Source organism: Rhodamnia argentea, chromosome 9 (genome assembly GCF_020921035.1).
Source record: "Rhodamnia argentea isolate NSW1041297 chromosome 9, ASM2092103v1, whole genome shotgun sequence".
Taxonomy (NCBI): domain Eukaryota; kingdom Viridiplantae; phylum Streptophyta; class Magnoliopsida; order Myrtales; family Myrtaceae; genus Rhodamnia; species Rhodamnia argentea.
In genome coordinates, this window is record NC_063158.1 from 25,643,596 (window position 1) to 25,662,888 (window position 19,293).

At 40.9% G+C, this 19,293-nt stretch overlaps 1 protein-coding gene across 1 annotated transcript; it reads right to left on the reverse strand.

Moving 5' to 3' along the window:
- Window positions 1–10,912: 10,912 nt before the first annotated feature.
- On the reverse strand, window positions 10,913–12,579 carry LOC125316484. The gene is made up of 2 exons (XM_048284832.1): window positions 11,911–12,579; window positions 10,913–11,695 (listed from the first exon to the last, which is right to left on the reverse strand). The coding sequence occupies exons 1-2, from the start codon at window positions 12,577–12,579 to the stop codon at window positions 10,913–10,915; spliced, it is 1,452 nt and encodes a 483-aa protein (XP_048140789.1).
- Between the last annotated feature and the right edge of the window lie 6,714 nt (window positions 12,580–19,293).

Consider the following 19,293-nt stretch of genomic DNA (forward strand, 5'->3'; position numbering starts at 1 on the left):
AATGGCAGACTCGGATGATGATCTTGAGGTAACTCACCCAAACATCTCTCCCGAAATATCTGCGTATATAGATGAGTTATGTTTAGAATACAAGGCTACTCTTAAGAAACTTTCCGAATTGAAAAAGGAAGTTGTTGTCTTTAAACAGAAGGATATTTCGCAAAAAGATAAAATCAGCTTTCTTGAAAAGGAATTTTGTCAATTAAATGAGAAATCCGATTCTATATCTTGCGAAAAATTGCAATTGAAATCAAGGGTAGAATTTCTCGAAAAGGAAAACGATTTCTTGAAAAAGGAAAGAAATCATTTTGAAAAGGAAAACACTTCTCCGAAAAAGGAAAAAGATCTTTTCGAAAAAGGGAATACCGTGTTGAAAAAGAAAGTTTGAGAGATACACAAAAAATTCTCATCGGGTTTAAAAACCTTACAAGATATACTTTCTATACAAGTTTCTTACTACAACAAGTCAAGACTTGGTTTTAAAAAGGGAAGTGATGAGAAAAATTATTTTCCAAAGAAAACTTAAGCGGCGACCTCCTAAAGATGCCTACGTGAGTCACTTTAGGAAACAATTTGTAAGATTCGAAGGACAACATCTCTCGGGATGTTCAAATTATGGTGATCCAAAACATTCCAAGAGCTACTGCTCAAAGATCAATCGATCAACACGTAACATGCTTAGATACTCTTCTATGGCTAACCTCAAAGGACCCAAACAAATTTGGGTACCAAAGAAAAAGTGAGAATCTTTGATCATTGCGGGTACCAAACAAAAGAAGAGACAAATGATACCTTGATAGCGGATGCTCTAGACATATGATTGGTGACTCATTCATGTTTATTGATTTAAAAAAATTTGATGGAGGAAATGTATCCTTTGGAGGCAACAACAAATGAGCGATTATTGGCAAAGGAACCGTGAAGATTGGAAATCTACTCATTAAAGATGTTTCATTAGTCAAGGGTTTGAATTTCAATCTTGTTAGTATTAACCAATTATGTGATATTGGATACAAAGTTTTTTTTGCAGAAAATAAGTGCTCGGGTACAAGCCAAGACAACAAGTCATCATTTCTCGGACGAAGATATGGGAACATGTACCTTCTTGATACATCATCTGAAAATGAAAAATGTCTTCTATCCGTCAAAGACGATCTAGAACTATGGCACAGGAAGCTGGGACATATAAGCCTCAAGCAAATCAACAAGCTCTCAAAAAAGAAGCTTGTGAGAGGACTTCCAAATGCCGGATTCGAAAAGACAAAACTATGCGAATCATGCACACTTGGAAAGCAAGTAAGAAATTCTTACAAACCCATAAATGAAGTCATCACTACCCGTGCTCTACAACTGTTGCACATGGATATCTTCGGACCCACTCGAATACAGAGTATTGGAGGTAAAAAGTATTGCTTTGTTATTGTGGATGACTATACAAGATTCACTTGGATATTCTTTCTTACTCATAAGAGTGATGCATTATCATTCTTTAAAACCTTTTCTAGAAAATTTCAAAATGAAAAAGGTTGTTCAATTACAAGTATCAAAACCGATCACGGAGGAGAATTTGAAAATAATTACTTTGCCGATTTACGTGATCAAAGTGGTTTTCAACACAATTTTTCTTCTCTTTATACTCTTCAACAAAATGAAGTTGTTGAAAGGAAAAATAGATCTTTACAAGAAATGACACGAACTTTTTTAATTGAAAGCAAAGCTCCACCTCATTTTTGGGTTGAAGTTGTTTCGATTGCCTGTTATATAATCAATCGTGTTTTCCTCGGACCATTGATTGAGAAAACTCCCTATGAACTCTACAAGGGAAGAAAATCAAATATTTCATATTTTCATGTGTTTGGTAGTAAATGTTATATTCTTAAGAATGCAAGTGATAGGACTGGTAAGTTTGATGAGAGATCGGATGAAGGTATATTCTTGGGTTACTCTACTACTAGTAAAGCATACCGAGTCTTCAACAAGAACTCTCGGACAGTTGAAGAATCAATGAATGTGAAATTTGAAGAAGAGCGGATTGCTGAGATGATGGATTCTGAAGAAACAATAAGATCTGAAAATCGGAATGCATCATCTCGAAAAGAAAAACCATCATCCGAAGACGCAGAACTAGTCGAAACATCTCAGAACATGGAAAACACTCCGCAAGGCACATCATTTGAAGAATCAAATGGTGAAAACCTCATTGAGACTGGACATAACAAGTCAAATAGGAGCTGGAAATACAGATCAAGTCATCCCGCAAATCAGGTTATTGGGAATATAGATGAAGGAGTCGGAACCGGATCCGGACTCAAGGATACAATAAATGCCTTTGCTCTAGTTTCTGAAGTTGAACCCAAAAGAATTGAAGAAGCTCTCGAAGATGAAAGTTGGATCGAAACTATGCACCAAGAGTTACAACAATTCGGACTGAATGAAGTTTGGGAACTTGTACCCAAACCAAAGAATCATCCTGTCATTGAAATCAAATGGGTTTTCTAAAATAAGCTGGATGACAAAGGAAAAGTAGTCGGGAACAAAGCAAGGCTTGTTGCACAAGGCTACTCACGGGAAGAAGAGATTGATTATGATGAAACCTATGCACCGGGGGCAAGACTGGAAGCTATCGGGTTGCTACTTACTTACGCTTGCCATCATGGCTTCAAGTTGTACCGGATGGATGTTAAAAGCACATTTCTCAATGGGTATATCAAGGAGGAAGTTTATGTCAAACAACCTCCAGGCTTTGAAGATCCAAAGAACTCTGATCATGTGTACAAACCGAAGAAGGCTCTTTACGGGCTGAAGCAAGCACGTCGAGCTTGGTATGAAAGGTTAAGTAATTTTCTAACTGAAAAAGGTTTCGAAAAAGGTAAAGTCGATACAACCCTTTTTATCAGAAGGGAAGGTAAAGACATTATGCTTATCCGGATATATGTTGATGATATTATCTTTGGCTTATCTAACCAACATCTTTGTGAGAACTTTTCTCGGAACATGCGGAATGAGTTCAAGATGAGCATGATGGGAGAACTCAAATTCTTCCTAGGGCTACGAGTAAATCGGACTAATCGGGGCACATTCATACATCAAGAAAAATATGCCTTGGAACTAGTGAAGAAATTTGGTCAAAATAATTACAAGAAACAGAATCACCAATGTCTACCTCATCCAAATTAGATAAGGATGAACAAGGTAAACAAAGTTGATCGAAGCTTTACGGGAGCATGATTGGTTGTTTGTTATACCTTATCGCTTCTCGATATGATATTATATTCGGTGTATGCATGTGTACGAGATTTCAATTTGATCCTAAAGAATCTCATATGTCTGTTGTTAAAAGAATCATCAAGTATATAGGAACCAATCCAAACCTAGGATTATGGTATCCCAAAACATCGGATCTTATATTACATGGCTATTCGGATGCTGATCTTGCGGGTTGTAAGTTGGATAGAAAAAGTACTTGGGGCACATGTCAAATTTCGGGATCAATGCTGGTGTCTTGGTTCTCCAAGAAACAGAACACCGTAGCTCTATCAACTGCATAAGCTGAATATGTGGCACTAGGAAGCTGTTGCGCTCAAATACTATGGATGAAGCAATAATCGAAGGACTTTGGTGTTGAAGCTCACAATGTGAAAATCAAATGTGACAACACAAGTGCTATCAACCTTACAAAGAATCCAGTTCTCCACTCACGAGCTAAGCATATTGTAATCAAGCATCATTTTATTCGTGATCATGTGCATAACCGTGACATCAACATTAAATTTGTTGATTCTAAACATCAATTCCTATTTGAGCTGAGATCTAGATAGGAGAAATTTCCTCAAAACTTGGAAAATATCATCTGAAGATCTTCAGCGGCTCCAAAGCATCTTTCGAAGGAACTCAAGAATCTCGGAACTTGAAAAATCATCTGAAGACAACATCTTCTGAGCTGACACGACAAAAGATTTGATCGTTCGAAATCTTGGTGCATAAGTCATTTTTATTTTTGGCAACAAATAAGGTACGCATCAACACAATCTTCTTATATATTCGGCAAATATTATGTGATTGTGTTGATTGCTCTGATTGAATATTTGATTGCCTTGATTGAATTTAAATTGATTGAGTTAAAAATATTCTCAAAATATTATCAAAAGAATTTCCTTTTTTTTTATATCAAAATTAGGATCATCTTTTACGGAATCCTTCTTTCTTTCTAAATCGAAGTCATCTCTTCAAAAGGGGTGATCTTCACACTTGTTTTTCCCCAAAACCTTCTCGGTTTCCTAAAACTATCAACGCCCTACAATCCTTGTGGACCCCAAAAACATCCCATCTTCAAAAAACTACCCCGATCTTTCTCAAAGTGATCCGGAGAATGATGATCATCTTTCCCTCAACGAGTTCGTTGAAGGAGTCAGAAAGGAAAGAACAACAGTCACCAAAGCAAAACATGGAATTCCGGAAGAAGAAGATATCTATCATAAAGAGATGTTGGCAGAATACCATGACGCTCCGGTTGAAAACCGTGAAGAAGAAATTGCTGATCCAATGCAGCTGTACGTAAGCCAAGAAGAAAAATCTGCGAGGGAGGACATGGAGACAGAAACAAGCATTGAGGAAGAAGAAATGAATCGGAATAATGACTCTGGCCTGTTGGAGGATGTATTGTACTACCGGACTAAGATGAAGTACCAAATCACTGGAATGTATAAATTGCTCTTTTAGGAAATAGGAGAAACGAGGGAAAGGCTGATGGAAGAGTTCGGTGCACGGGCACGGGAACTCTCGGAGAAAGCACGACAAATCCTCTTCAAAACCGATAGATTAAACAAGTTAGTGGATACACTTCGAGAATCCATCAACCAAAGGCTGGAAAAATTCTCAAAACTGGTGTTGATGAAATTCCCGCAAGACTTCATACTATCAACAGTACCACATAACTCCTTACAATCAACAAGAAAGGAAACCGACCAGCATTCTAAACTGGTAAAGTCTCTCACTACCAAAAGAGCTGCCTTTTATCTTGAAAGGAAAATAAGGCTGGCCAAAGTTGTTAGAAAGACAATTCTTACGGCTCGACAAAAAGAAGATGAAGAGGAATCCGTGAAAGCTTTGATAAGGCACAATGGGTTCGTCTCTGAGCAAGAAGTGATCGAATATGCAACCAAGCCAATCGAGGAAGAATTGAGGAATGCCTCACCGCAAGGAATTCAAACCGATAACGAGTTGTACCTCAATGATTTCCACATTCATGATCTTCTTTGCTTCTGCAAGGAAAATGAGCAAGACTTTGCTCGAGCGGAATGTGCAAGAGCAGTGGTGGAAGAACGGAAATTGGATCCAAGCTACATCTTGATCGGAATATAGGCTCTTGAAAAGCTATCTACGGAGATAAACAAGGATATCGTCCGGAAGATTCAACAAGATAAAAATGATCACACTCGGGAATATTGGTGTCATTTCTGGGACACAAAGAAATCAGAAATCTCTGACACGGACAAGCTATGGGATATTCTGTTTAAGCGGGGTAAATGCAAAGATAACTTGAGGAAGTTTAGCACATAATTCAACATTGAAATGACTGCGATCAAAGATCGCCTGAATTTGAAGGGACAGACCCTCAAAGAAACTATGAACAATAAATCTCATCTCACGGGTTTCGAGCTCGAACAAGCTGAAAAGAATCTGCACAAGCTAACATTATGATCAATGAAAAGTCTGTCGCACATGACACGAGCTGTTGTGTTTCAAATCTTCTAAAGCTCTCTTGCAACTCCTTTTAGTCTTAACCTCATTACTCTGAATAAGAACCTCATCTATCACACTCTTCACTTTTCTGTTCTTCTTTGATTGAATGATTGACAATTTGAATGCCAGCATCATTTGATTAAATGATTCATTATTTTCTGAATGCTAGTATATTTTGAGTATCTTGCGTAAATGACTTGAATAAGCATTGAATTCAGGGGGAGCAATGTTTTATCACTATATGACTATGTAGGTTACTCCATTTTGCTGATGACAAAAAGGGGGAGAATGGTATATAGTTGAGATATATTTGTGATGATGTTTTGATGGTGTTGTGATATACACTTCATAATTATATATAATTGCATGAATGGATCGTGTGAGATCAATCTGTTATATGCGTGCGTATTTTGGTAAGTATCCTTCAAATACGGGATTTCGGGTTAAGCATGTTCCGTGGAATACAAAAGCATGAACTCTGGAAACATCATCTGAGAAGGAACATCTTCTCCTAAACAGAAGCGGTGAACAAGTTCCACTTTTTTAAAATCACATATTTGAAAGCTCTGACTAAACAGGACAAGTTCTGAGCATTAACAAAGCGTGATGATTTGAGGAGTTACAATCTTCATACTTGTTTGTATTTGAAATCGTTTCATATCTCAATGTACTTAGAATACAAACTTATCAATTGAGATAGCACAAGTTCTGAAGATTGCTCATCATAGCGTATAAATGCATTCTTTCTTAGAACTTAATATTGCTAAAAGTACAAGGAACGAAACTCAAAACTTATTACTTAGCAAGATTATCACTAGAGTAACTTTGTTGAAGTTGCTCATCCTTTTCTAAACTAATTTTTCATAAGTGGATCGTTTTGTCACCATCAAAAAGGGGGAGATTGCTGAGAAAAATCCCTAAACGGTTTTGAAGTTGACAAAACAATCCTAGCACTCTTGTGTTTTGAGATAATGTCGTGATTTACTTGTTTTGCAGATTATCCTTTGGTGTGGGGATGCATAGGATTGAATCTGGCAAAAGGTTTTGGCTCGGATGTTGTTTTTGAGAGTCTCGGACGCTAGTTCGAGCTTAGACATTGAGTGGGGATAGCTCGGACGTTGGAATGATGCTCAAGCTACGAGAGGAGTATTTCACTAGCAGTAATTAGAACTTCAAGAGAAATACAAATTGAGCTTAATTGATGCATATCAACGGACGCCATTGAGCTGGATCATTCTTGAAGATTTTCGGTGATCGAGATCAATCAAGGATGCGAAACCAAGAGGACAAACAAAGACTTTCCAAATGGAATAAACCATCTATGGAAACTCGGGATTATAATTGTATGGGCGATTTGATCCAAGCGGGGAAGACTTTCCTTTGGCGATCCCCAACGGCTAAGAGATCTTCTTTTTGCAAAAATCTCGTCCAAAAAGGTAGATTTGGAGAGATCTCTTCTGGATGCCTTGCAACGGCTAGATTGGAGGCGGAAGAGTATAAAAGATATCTCAAAGACGAAGGGAAGAAAGATCGGCGTAAAGAGGGAAAAGTGTTCACAATTCCTAGATAGAGTGTACTCCATTTCAAACACACTTTTTGTTCCATCCATTATAATTGTGAGGAGGTGTACACACAAGTGTTGAACGCTAGGTGTAAAGTTCTGCGTGTCAAGGAGATCACCGATCCGTAACCTCCGAGTAGATTAATAGTGGAATCCAGCCGATTGGCTATCAGCCGAAGAAGTGGACGTAGGCTTAACCAAAGCCGAACCACTATAATCCCTCTATGCGGTTTTTCTTTATCTCTTACTCTGATCACTCTACATATTTTGTGATAGCTAAACCGCACACGAACAGCACGCATCGATCTTACTACATATCCTGCATCAATTGAATTGCTTGATCATCCGGGATCTCTGTTTTACCCCGTGTGATTTGAATTCCGCAATAAAATCTTAAAATCACGCTTTATCACCTATTCACCCTCCTCTAGGTGAAATCACCAGCCACCAACAACATGGTCATCAAGAGGATCTATCTCATCTCCAACTTGTGATCCTGCAGCGTTATATGCTAACATGTCCGCTATAGCTCGACCTTTCATTGATTTACGTGTCATGGTCTACACATCAAACTCAAAAATGAGAATCTGCTACTTGGCTAATTTGCTGACTAAAGCCAGCTTTTCCAGTAGATACTTAATGAGATCACATTCGGTGGTTAGCATGATATGGTATACTGTCGCGATCCGTGTAACATCCAAACCAGAGCTACACAAGCCTTCTCGACCTCCGAGTATTTGGCTTGAGAATCCGAGAATTTCTTGCTGAGATAGTATATCACACATTCTTTTCCATTTGATGGTCTTTTTCGCACCAATACAGCTCCCAAGGCCTCCTTGCGGATGGTTAGGTAAATGATCGGTGGCATGCCGGAACAGGTAGAACTAGAAGAGGGGAATGGGTCGGATAATGCTGAATCTTCAAGAAAGCGGTCTGTCATTCGATATCCCACACAATCTTCACATTCTTCTTGAGAAGCTTGAAAAATGGCCTGCAGTCTCTCGACGGTTGGGATATGAATCTTGCTACATAGTTCAATCTGTCTAGCAAACTACGAACTTCCTTCATAGAAGACGGGTGTTGCAGCTCACATATGGCCTTCACCTTGGATGGATCAATCTCGATGCCCCTACTACTGACCATGAAGCCTAGTAATTTCCTAGATTTTGCCCCAAATATACACTTTGTGGGATTGAGATGTAACCGGTATTTACGTAGGCGCTCAAATAGCTTGCGGCGAATTGCAACATGGTCTTCGCCCGATCTTGACTTCGCGATCATGTCATCGACGTATACTTCAATTTCATTGTGCATTATATCATGGAACAAGGTCACATAGCTCTTTGATATGTGGTACCCGCATTTTTCAGGCCGAAAGGTATGACCCTATAGCAAAAGGTTCCCCATGGGGTTATTAATGAAGTTTTGCTTCTGTTTGCTTCATTCATACGAATCTGGTTATAGCCGGAGAAACCGTCCATGAAGGAAAATAGCTTGAACCCGGTCGTCTTGTCAACTAACACGTCAATATACGGGAGCGGGAAGTCGTCCTTTGGCTGGCCTTATTCGGATCACGGAATTCAACGTACACCCCGACTCTTTCGTCTTTCTTCATCACTGGAATGATATTTGCTATCCAATCTGGGTAAAGATCGACTTCAATGACGTCGACTTTCGGGAGCTTCATTACTTCATCCTCAATCTTCTTAGACAATTCGGGCATCGTCCTTCTCAATCGTTGTTTCTTCGGCGGTATATCCGGGTTAATTGGTAGAGCATGTTGCATGATATCCGGATCCAATCCTGGCATGTCAATGTACGACCGGGCGAATACATCCCGAAACTCTTGAAGAAGGCCGACCAATTTGGCGGCTTACGCTTCCTGTAACCCTGCTCCAATTTTGCTTTCTCGGATGTTATCTTCAATACCCAAATTCACTGTCATAGTTGGCTTAGCTGTTAATGGCTTTGATTCCTCGTGGCGACTCTATTCGATGTTAATCCCTTTCGGATCATCACTATCGCTGCTCGAGTCTGAAGAATCGTCGCCTAGTGAGTCCGAGTCACATGCGCTCTTATCATGAATATGAAAAATGCTATGCTTGAGACATGATGCAAAAAGGTCAATTCATTTCAATGAGATATAAACAAGAGCAGAAAAGTGTGTTTTTCAAAACAAATTTGCAACGACATTTTTCAAATGAGTAAGCTCCGAGAAATACCTTCATATCATCGGGTCATCCAGGTTTTTTAGAAAAGCCAAAACTAGGAAGCGTGTGAAAGTCCAATTCTCGGGCTTATACTTAGGCTCATAATCACATCGTCATGGGACCGACAGTATACTTTCACACATCCTTAATAAACATGTACTGATTTTATTTAACCGGGAGCCGCGTTACAATATGTACTCCCCCAAGCTAATGGTTCGAGACCCGGGGGTATGCAAAAAATGGTTAGCACAGTAGAAACGTGTTCCCCGATAGGGAGTAGGGCAACAAAGTATATATACATGACAAAAAATAAATAAACCCCACAATCCTACTTTGGAGAGTTGGGGAACCGGGTCGACGACTCTGCCACCTCGGATACGGCAGCACATGTGGAAGGCTCTTCGGGAATAATCTTCTAAGAATTATCGGACTCACCCTCAAGAGTTTGTGCTTCAAGGAAGGCTTCAACATTAGTAGATGTGATAACGGTATCTGTGACAGGTTCCTTGAATAGCTGCGTTATCCCTTCTAAGTTGGAGAGGCTTGTCTCGTCTAGCATTTTGGGCGGATGAGGAAAAAGTAGCTTGGGGGATTTCCGATGGCACGGCTACCGGAACTCCCTCTTATCGCTAAGTGAGCGGCATTATTCACACGACCTCCTTGATTATCCCGACCTTCTTGTTCGTAGCGACTACACCAAAGGGGAGATGGGTAGGGCTTAGTGGCATTATGGTGCCTAGTCGAAATAGAAGGACAGTGGGGGCCGTTGGGTTGGTTGTGACCTCCTAAATATCAAAGTCCGAAGAACCGTTATTTGGTTACGTGCGGATGGGCTCAATGATGCCCCGACCACACAATCCCAAACCCTTTCCGAGGACATGGCCGTATTAGAGCAAGACTCTACTGGACATAAGGGTGGGGCCAAATAGTGACGAGGGTTGAGTGATAGCATCTTTCGGGACATGTATTGTTGATACCAATTCAAATGTATGATAACTGGCTTTTTCTTCAACCCTAGGCGGGATGTACGAAACGACTACTCTCTCAAGAAGTCGCATGTCCATTTCTCCATTAACTGCTATCATTTGGCCGTTATCAATAAATCGAACCTTATGATGGAGGCTTGAAGAGACAGCCCTAGCCATATGAATCCACGGTCTACCTAGCAACATGTTGAAGGAAGATGAAATGTCCGGAATTTGAAACGTCATTGAGAACTTGGAAGGCCCAATCAACACCTCCAATTTAGCTTCACCCAGGACATTCTCGCTCATACCATCAAAAGCCCTCACATTTGACCTAGATGGATGCATGTACGACTTTTCAAATCCCAGTATATGGTATGTACTCAAGGGGAAAATGTTCATAGCAGACCTATTGTCAATAAGGACTCGTGAAATCATTTTGCTTCGGCACTTAATGGAGATGTGGAGAGCATTGCAATGGAAGGACCACCGGACGGAAGATTCTCATCAGAAAACGATATTTGATTATTTAGCGGAATAGAGCCAACAAATTCCTCCAACTGGAGTGCGCCGGTACTATTGGGAACATGCACCTCGTTAAGCACCTTTAGAAGGGTCTCTTTATGCTTTTCCGACGATTGGAATAACTCGAGGATGGAAATGCGGGCCGGTATTTTTCTAAGGCGATCTACCACAGAGAACTCACTAGTTTTTACAACAGATAGAAGATGCTCGGCCTCCACTTCGATCACGGGTTTCTTCCGAGATAGCCCCGGAGATGCATAAGAACGACCTGTCCTGGTGGCCGAATCAAATGTCTCGGCCCCATAATCCCAGGCCACTTCCTTAGTGTTGATGGGAACTGGTGGACCTTTACTCGCAACCATTGATGGTGTATCAACCGTGATTAGGCAGAAGCTGCTTCCCACGATGTCCAAACTAGCATCCAACCGAGCTCCCATACGAATGAAATCTTCGGAAGTGAGATCAATAACCATGTAGCCCTCATCTTCAAGCTTGTAATTGCCTAAATCCTCTACGACAGTAAGGTCTATAACAACAGGCTCTACCATAGTGATAAGTGTCTCATTCAAATCCGACACTATTTCGAGGGCAATTGCATCATCAAGAGCCACCTCTTCTATGCTTATAAGCCGTTCTGCTTCATTCAAGACAACCGCTCCGTCGGTGGGCTCCAGCACGTCGAACTCATCCCCCTACTCGTTCCAATAAGCTCGTGTCTCGGGGATTGCTCCTCAAAGAACCAAGATGGCGGTGAATACTTTACCGGAAAATCATATCCACCATTGGGCTATCCCAAAGTATCAACGATCTCCCCTGTAGTATATGCGCTTCGCGAGAATTCTTGATCCTAGTAGTGCGAGTTGTATGTGGCATCGGTTATTAGATCTTGATTCTCGTCTGGTTGCACCGGCGCCACCTCGGGCACGATTATGTCTTCCGACTCAACAAAGGGATTGCCAGGCTCAACCACGGCTACCTCCAAGTCCGGCTCGACATGGGCGGTTTCGGGAATACCAACCACATGAGGGGATGAAGAGCCAATGACTTCCTTTGGGATAGCCCAAATTACTCCATTTTGGAACATCTCGGCGATGTGCACATGCTTCCCTTGGATAGGGATCAAATCCGTACCTTTGTAGTGCCCATTTGAAATGAGTGCATGATACATTTCCACAACATCTATTCGGAATCTCTTCTTGGTGACGCTCCTCACCTCTTCAATGATCGCCACATTTGAGGCATGGCCCGATAACGGATTCTTATGCACATTCAGCTCGAAGTCTTTAAACGACAAATAATTTCCCTCTAGAAGATCTTTGACTTTATGCTTGAGGATGTAGCAGCCGTCAACGTCATGCCTCTTTTCCCTCGTGTGGAAAACGCGGGATTTGGAAGGGTCGAACCCACGATACTTCGGGGGGTTAGCTCGAGCGACTTCTTTAGCTACAAGCTGCTTGCCCAACAAAGCGGGTAAAAGTTGTGATAATGGCATCGGCAATGGAGTAAATGGTCTTGGCTTTCTGAGCTGAGTATTCTGATATCCACTATTATGATAACTTCCGGACGCATAAGTCATCCGATTGGGGGCGGGTTGGGAAATTGGTGTTGATCGGGTAACTGGAGCTTGAACAAAGGATACTTCGACCTCCTTTTCCTTTCTGATCGGTGTCCTCTGCCGGTACCTTTCGTTATTCTTCCTTCATGCATTCTACCCTCAATTCTCTCCCCGGCTTCGATGAGTAAAGGGAAATTCTGAAATCCTGCTCCAATGAGCTTTTAATAGAACTTATTCGGAAAGGTCTTTACAAATATGTTGATCATCTCGGGTTCCTCGAGGGGTGGACGAACTTCGGCGGCTAAAGCGCGCCACCTGTGAGCAAAAACCCCGAATGATTCGTCTCTCTTCTTTATCGTACGGGACAACACTTCCCTTGTTGGAGCCATTTCGGTGTTGTATTGGTATTTCTCTATGAATACCTTAGCCAAGTCTTCCCATCTTTCAATTCTATCTGGCTTCGGATCTAATAACCAATGAAGCGCCGCATCCTCCAAACTATTCCGGAAAGTACGTATCAGCAAAGGAATATTCTTGACGTACCGACCCATCCGATTGGTGTAATAAATCAATTGCGCCCTTGGATCGCCCTTGCCAGAATACTTCGCGAAGTATGGAACTGTAAACTTATCGGGAAAGCTGACTTGTCATATCGGAACAGATTCCCAACATTTCCGAGTCCATGCTTGTCATTGAGCTGTTGCTCTAGATTCGCGAACCGCTTTTTGGTTTCCTTCTCCAATCGGGCCGAAATGGCTACCGAGATGGGATCAAGTGGAGCGGGCGTAAGAACTTAAGCAACTACCTCTTCAGTGATTGGATTTGCTGGGTGGTCATCAATAAGGCTAGGCACATCAGCGGGCGGCAGAAGCCGCACTTGATTCCGGTTGCCCTATACAGAAAGTGCCACGACTTCGGTAGATGACTGGATCAACATGGCCCTTAAATCTTGGACCTCCGCGAAGGCGGCTGCTCTTAGACTTCGATTTTGCGCTTCGTCATCTGCATGGGTTTCCATATGTGCCGTTACGGACCTAGTACGACTAGGTGAACGCGTAAAGCCCGTAATATCTACCTGTTTCAAGGTGAAATCCATCGGTGATTTCAAATAGAAATGTACACGATTTTCTCTGAAAATATAAACTTTTGCAACGAACTTGAGATAAGTAAATTCTCTAGCAAATCTAAATTGAGAGAATAGACTCTATCATGGGTCGTTTAGAAAAGAATACATTGTCAAACGGAAAAACACGTAATAATTAAATTAATAACAAAGTCGGTAAGGAAATGAAGACTTCATATAATAAGTTTAAGTAGGGTTTTAACAACAGATTACAAAAGACCAATTCGGAAAACACTAAAATATGATATAAACTCGATGGGTAACGGTTCCATCGATATCAAAATGCCCACTCCCTTGACCGCTAAATGGGAGTTTCGAGCAACCTATCCCTGTTCTTGGCTTATCGGCCGTGTTCTTGCTGGGGCCCATGATGAATGACCTCCGGGGGGATGACGGATAAAACGACTCGGTAATTAGGATCCTCAGGGCGGTGAATGTACGCCAATGATGCTTGATGGAGTCCCATCTCGCCTTCTAGTTCGGGAGCTTGGACAATGGTCCGCTTAAAACAACTCTCCCAGGCATTCTTGATATTGTCAATGTCCACTTGACAAAGGGCGATTTCTTGCTGATCCATATGACCGTGCATGAGGTTGAACCTAAACAATTGCCCTCTCGGTGGTGGTGGGATATCCTGAAGAGCCCCATATTGTCTAACCGTCCTCAATGGGTAACCGGTAATAGCACTAGTGAACCCCAACAAGGGTATGGGATCGGTGTTAGCGGGAGCAAGGTGGATGTTTTGGAATTGGGAACCCCCGAATTTCCATTGGATTTGGCACGGGGTTAAGCTCCTCAAAAAATAAAACCAGGTGCGGTATGACCGCGTATGAGGTTGCATATGCAAGTGTATAAGCTTTTCAAATGGGTGAGTACGATGCTTAAGATCGGAATATGTTATGTGGAAGGATCTTTCATGAATATGAGAGATGAACCAAGTATACAAAAGTCCAACAGGCGCTTCTCTAGTTTGTAGGAGTAATTTAGTTCTCCCGCTAATTGTTAGAACTTGAGAGGGATGAAGCTAAGTTAATTAGTCTAATTAATTCATTTGGTAATTCATTAATTTGAAACTTGAAAAACTCGATTTTTAGATTGCGACATTAAGCCTTGATACATGAATTCGTTGACTCGATCGCGACCATTGAAATCAAGGTCTAATTTCGACAACAATGTCTATTGGAGCCATCAAGATCACTTGGGCTGCACCTCCCATCAAACCCTATATGTTCGCAACTCGGTTGCTAAAACCGAGTCTTTATAACTCGGTGATAGAATCCGTATCATACGGATATTTCTGACGAGCAGAGCCTAGTGTCCATTCAAAGAATAGGTTTATCTTTTATTGTGATCCTAAGTCTGACTTGACCTAAAATATTATTACTTTATCCGTAAGAATATTGCCTAAACTACGGAATTAGGCTTAAATGGATTTATTCAAACTAAAACTATCCCTTGAATTATTTAGACTACATGATTAAATCTAAGCCTAAGTATAAATCCGGATTGCCAACTATGAAAGTAATCCGAGAAAAGTACATTAGAAGTGCTATAACTTGTGTACGGCGTTCACTTGAGTGCCATAACTTTCAAAACGTTCATTTAAGTGCCATAACTTTCAAAAATCGTTCACTTGAATGCTACGTCGGAGCAAAATCGTTCACTTGAGTACTACAAGAACTTTTCCGGCGTGCCACATCGGCTTTCCGGCGTGCCACGTCAACTTTCCGGTTTCTACAGTAACTTTTCCGGCATGCTACAATAACTTTCCCGGCGTGCTACAGTAACTTTTCGGGCTGCCACGTCAACATGGCACTCAAGTGAACGATTTTTAAAAGTCATGGCACTTAAGTGAACGTTTTGAAAGTTATGGCACTTAAGTAAACGCCGTACAAAAGTTATGGCATTTCTAGTGTACTTTTCCCAAGTAATCCTAACCTTAATGGAATCTGATGACCTCTTAAAACTCCTCCGAATTGAACCCAAGGTTCTCCTACCATTACATTGCAACCGTTATGATCCACATTTTAACAAAATTATTAGCAACTAAACATCGATAAGTACAATCCACAAGCAGCAAGTCACACTTATCAATCAAAGTAAGTAGTTTCTCCCCTCCCCCCCCCGCGCCTAACTTTTTCCTTTTCCTCACTATTTCCCTATCTATCTTCTCATCTCTTTATTTTAAAGAATTTTCAAGACTTCTTTCACGATTTTGTAGACGTCGTTCGAGCCTCCGTAAGTCTTGGGAGCTCCTTTCTCATTGCGTTCAACAATGAGTTTATCTAAAATTATTTTGATCAACTACAGTTGTTTTATAGCTCTTCTTTCTTCATTTAGAGTTAGATATCAATTTGGGAGTTCTTCTGTCCCAATCTAAATATAGATCGCTTTACAAGATGTTATTTGTGCATTTTCAATATATTGGTGTTGTTATCATCTCTATACGATGATGATGCGGGGATGCTTGAACTCGGGGTGCACCGCCTTTCGACAAAATCTTAGTTACTATAGAGAAAGATTTCAGCGTGTGCTCGTCACAATGATATACGAGTTTTGGTGATTGGCCATCCATTGTGCTATGATGCTATGAGTAGTTCGTTCTTGTGGAAGGAGGGAGTTGCTACATATTAGATGAAATTGATCTATTTTTCAGATTTGCATTGGATTATAAGGTTTTGTGATTGATTTGGTCTTGAAATTATGTATCTCTCTTTTGAGTGAAATGAAAACCTCCACCTCATAAAAAAATTCAAATCAAGCAAATGGAATCAATTCATACTTAATGAAAATTCAAACATAAGTCTCCCATTTTTCTATAAAGTGGCCATTATTCATTTGTTGACAACTTTTTGAGATAAGTGTTGGGGTGTGATTCATACTCCCTTGCGACGGGAAAGCATTTGGGTCCCACTCATGAATAGCTACTATTATATATACTTTTTTTCACTTATAATTGAGTGATGAGCGAGAGGTGTGAGGTGCTAATTATAGTGAATCCTCTGCTGGACGTAGCCCTAGTTTTAGGGTAAACCAAGATAAGATCTCGTGTCTCAATTTTCTCGTTCTTGCTTTTTTTGCTTGTATGCTATTGTACGCCGATCATTATATCCGGTATCAGAGCCTATGGTTGATTGCTAGCTCACTCCCAATATGTATTGGTGTTTAGCGAACATCTCAAGAAAGAAATCTAGTGGTCAAAGCGGTTTCCGAACCGATGGGTGTTGTGGTGTAACCGTGCGGGCTCAATGGGTGTTGATGACAATTGAAGCTGAGATGGATTTTCTCAAGGAAGGAATTTGGTGGCCAACACGGTTTCCAGGTCGGTGGCATTGTGGTGTAGCAATGCTGGCCCGATGGGCGTTGATGGAGATTCAAGTTGAGATAAGTTGGCACGGAAAGATACTTGGATTAAGGGGGAGCAAACCTACTACTGAAACTTACACGTGAGGGGAGATTGTTAGGATGCACGTATGAGTTGTGTTAAAGAAGTCCTAAATTAGAGAATGTGTAGAACAGTTAATATATCCAAATTGTCCCACAACTCATTGGCTTAAACTTTTGAGTGAAAGTGGGTCCAACTACGTATGTTAGCAGGCTCGGACTTGGGCTCTCTCTTGACGATCTCCCTGGTAAAGTATCGAACTTCCGCTACATCCCAACAAATGGTATTGGAGCAAGGTTTGAGGTTAGGGTTCTCTTGGTGAAGAGAGATCCGAAAAATCGAATCTTGGGAAGTTGTCAACCGGTCAATCGCGAATTAAAGCAGAGAAGTTTGGAGGAAAAGGTTTTGAGTTCTGAAAATTAAAGATAGAGGCTTTCCTTGTGGATAGAGATCTATGGTACGTGATCGAATAAGATAAACTTGTGGTGATTACCAAGGAAAAAGCGAAGGAGGAGGAGATTGCATTTGCATCAAATCAATTGAAGGCATGGATTAGTAGTGATCAGAAAATGCAAAGCCCGATCTGGCTATGTCTAGCTGAAAATGTCTTGGTGAACATGACCTTTGAGAAGACGACAAAGGATCTCTAGACTAAGATGGGAAGCCTTTATCGGAGCAAATCGCTCGTGAATAGGTTATTTCTGCGAAAACGACTATATAACCTTCGGATGAGTGAAGGTGATTCTTTTTCTGCACACTTAAACGAGTTTAATAGTATATGTGGGTAGCTTGTGTCTATTGATGTTAATCTTGATGAGGAAGATAAAAAATGTACTTTGCTATGTTCACTCCCGAATTCATGGGAACATATAATTGTTTCGATTGGCATTGGTGTTAGTACGTTGTCCTTTGAGAACGTTGTATCCGTTTTATTATCTGAAGAGATGAGGAAAACAGGTTTTGATAATACAACAAATGATGCTCTTTTCATAAGAGGAATGAGTAGTGAACGATCTAAATCTAGATTTGGTGTTAGGAATAAGTCTAGAGGAAGATCTAAAAGCCGAGATTGATCTCGAAAAAAGTGTTGGAAGTGCGGAAAAGCTGGACACTTGAAGAAGGATTGCAGAAGCAAAAGTGTGGGTCCGGAGAAGCGAGATGAGGTGACATCGTCTAGTTTAAAGAAGGATGATGACACTAGTGCGGGAGATATGTATCTCGTTTGCAGCTCATCTCAAATTGACTGCGATGCATGGATAATTGATACTAGAGCGTCTTTCCACATAACGCCTCATAGAGATTGGTTACGCTATTATGAGCCATATCATGGAGGTATAATGCGTATGGGAGATAATACGACGCTTTATATTATCGATCGCAGAAAGGTGAAACTAAAGATGAAAGATGGGACAGCCAAGAATCTTCCATATATGATGCATATTCCTAGTCTTACCGGGAATCTTATTTCTGTGAGAATGATGGCAGATGCTAGTATTACTTTCGCCAGCGATAAGTATTCATGCAAGCTAACCTATAGTTCTATGGTAATCACCAAAGGGGAACGGGAAGGAAAACTATGGAAATTACTGAGAATCACGGTGATTAGTGGTCAGAGTTATATCACGGAACAGGTGCAAGAAGATTCTTTGATGTTGTGGCATCGGAGATTGGGTCATATCGGTGAGAAAGGGCTGGTGACTCTTACTTCAAAGAAGATGGTGGATGGAAACCCAAGCTGTTCTATGAGTTTTGGATTTTGTGAACATGTCTACATGGGAAACAAAATTGGGTATCTTTTGAATTCGTAGGAGGAAGAGCGAAAGGGATTTTGGATTTAATCCACAGTGACATCTTCGATTCTACACCTGTAGCATCGTTTGGAAAATCAAGGTGTTATGTTTCTTTTTTCGACGACTTTTCCAAGCATGTATGGATATATTTCTTGTACAGAAAAGATGATGTATTTGAAAAATTTCTGAGTTTAAAGATTTGGTGGAGTTTGATAGAACAATCAAAGTTTTGCGGATCGACAATGGAGGAGAGTTCCGTTCAACGAAATTTGATTAATTCTGTGCAACTAGTGGTATTGCAAGGTGGAAAACAACGCCCTATTCACCTCAGCAAAATGGTGTAGCGGAAAGGCTTAATCGGTCTCTAAATAATAGCTCTCCTACATCAGCCTTGAAGGATAAGACACCTTTTGAGGCACTGTCCGGAAAGAAGCCAT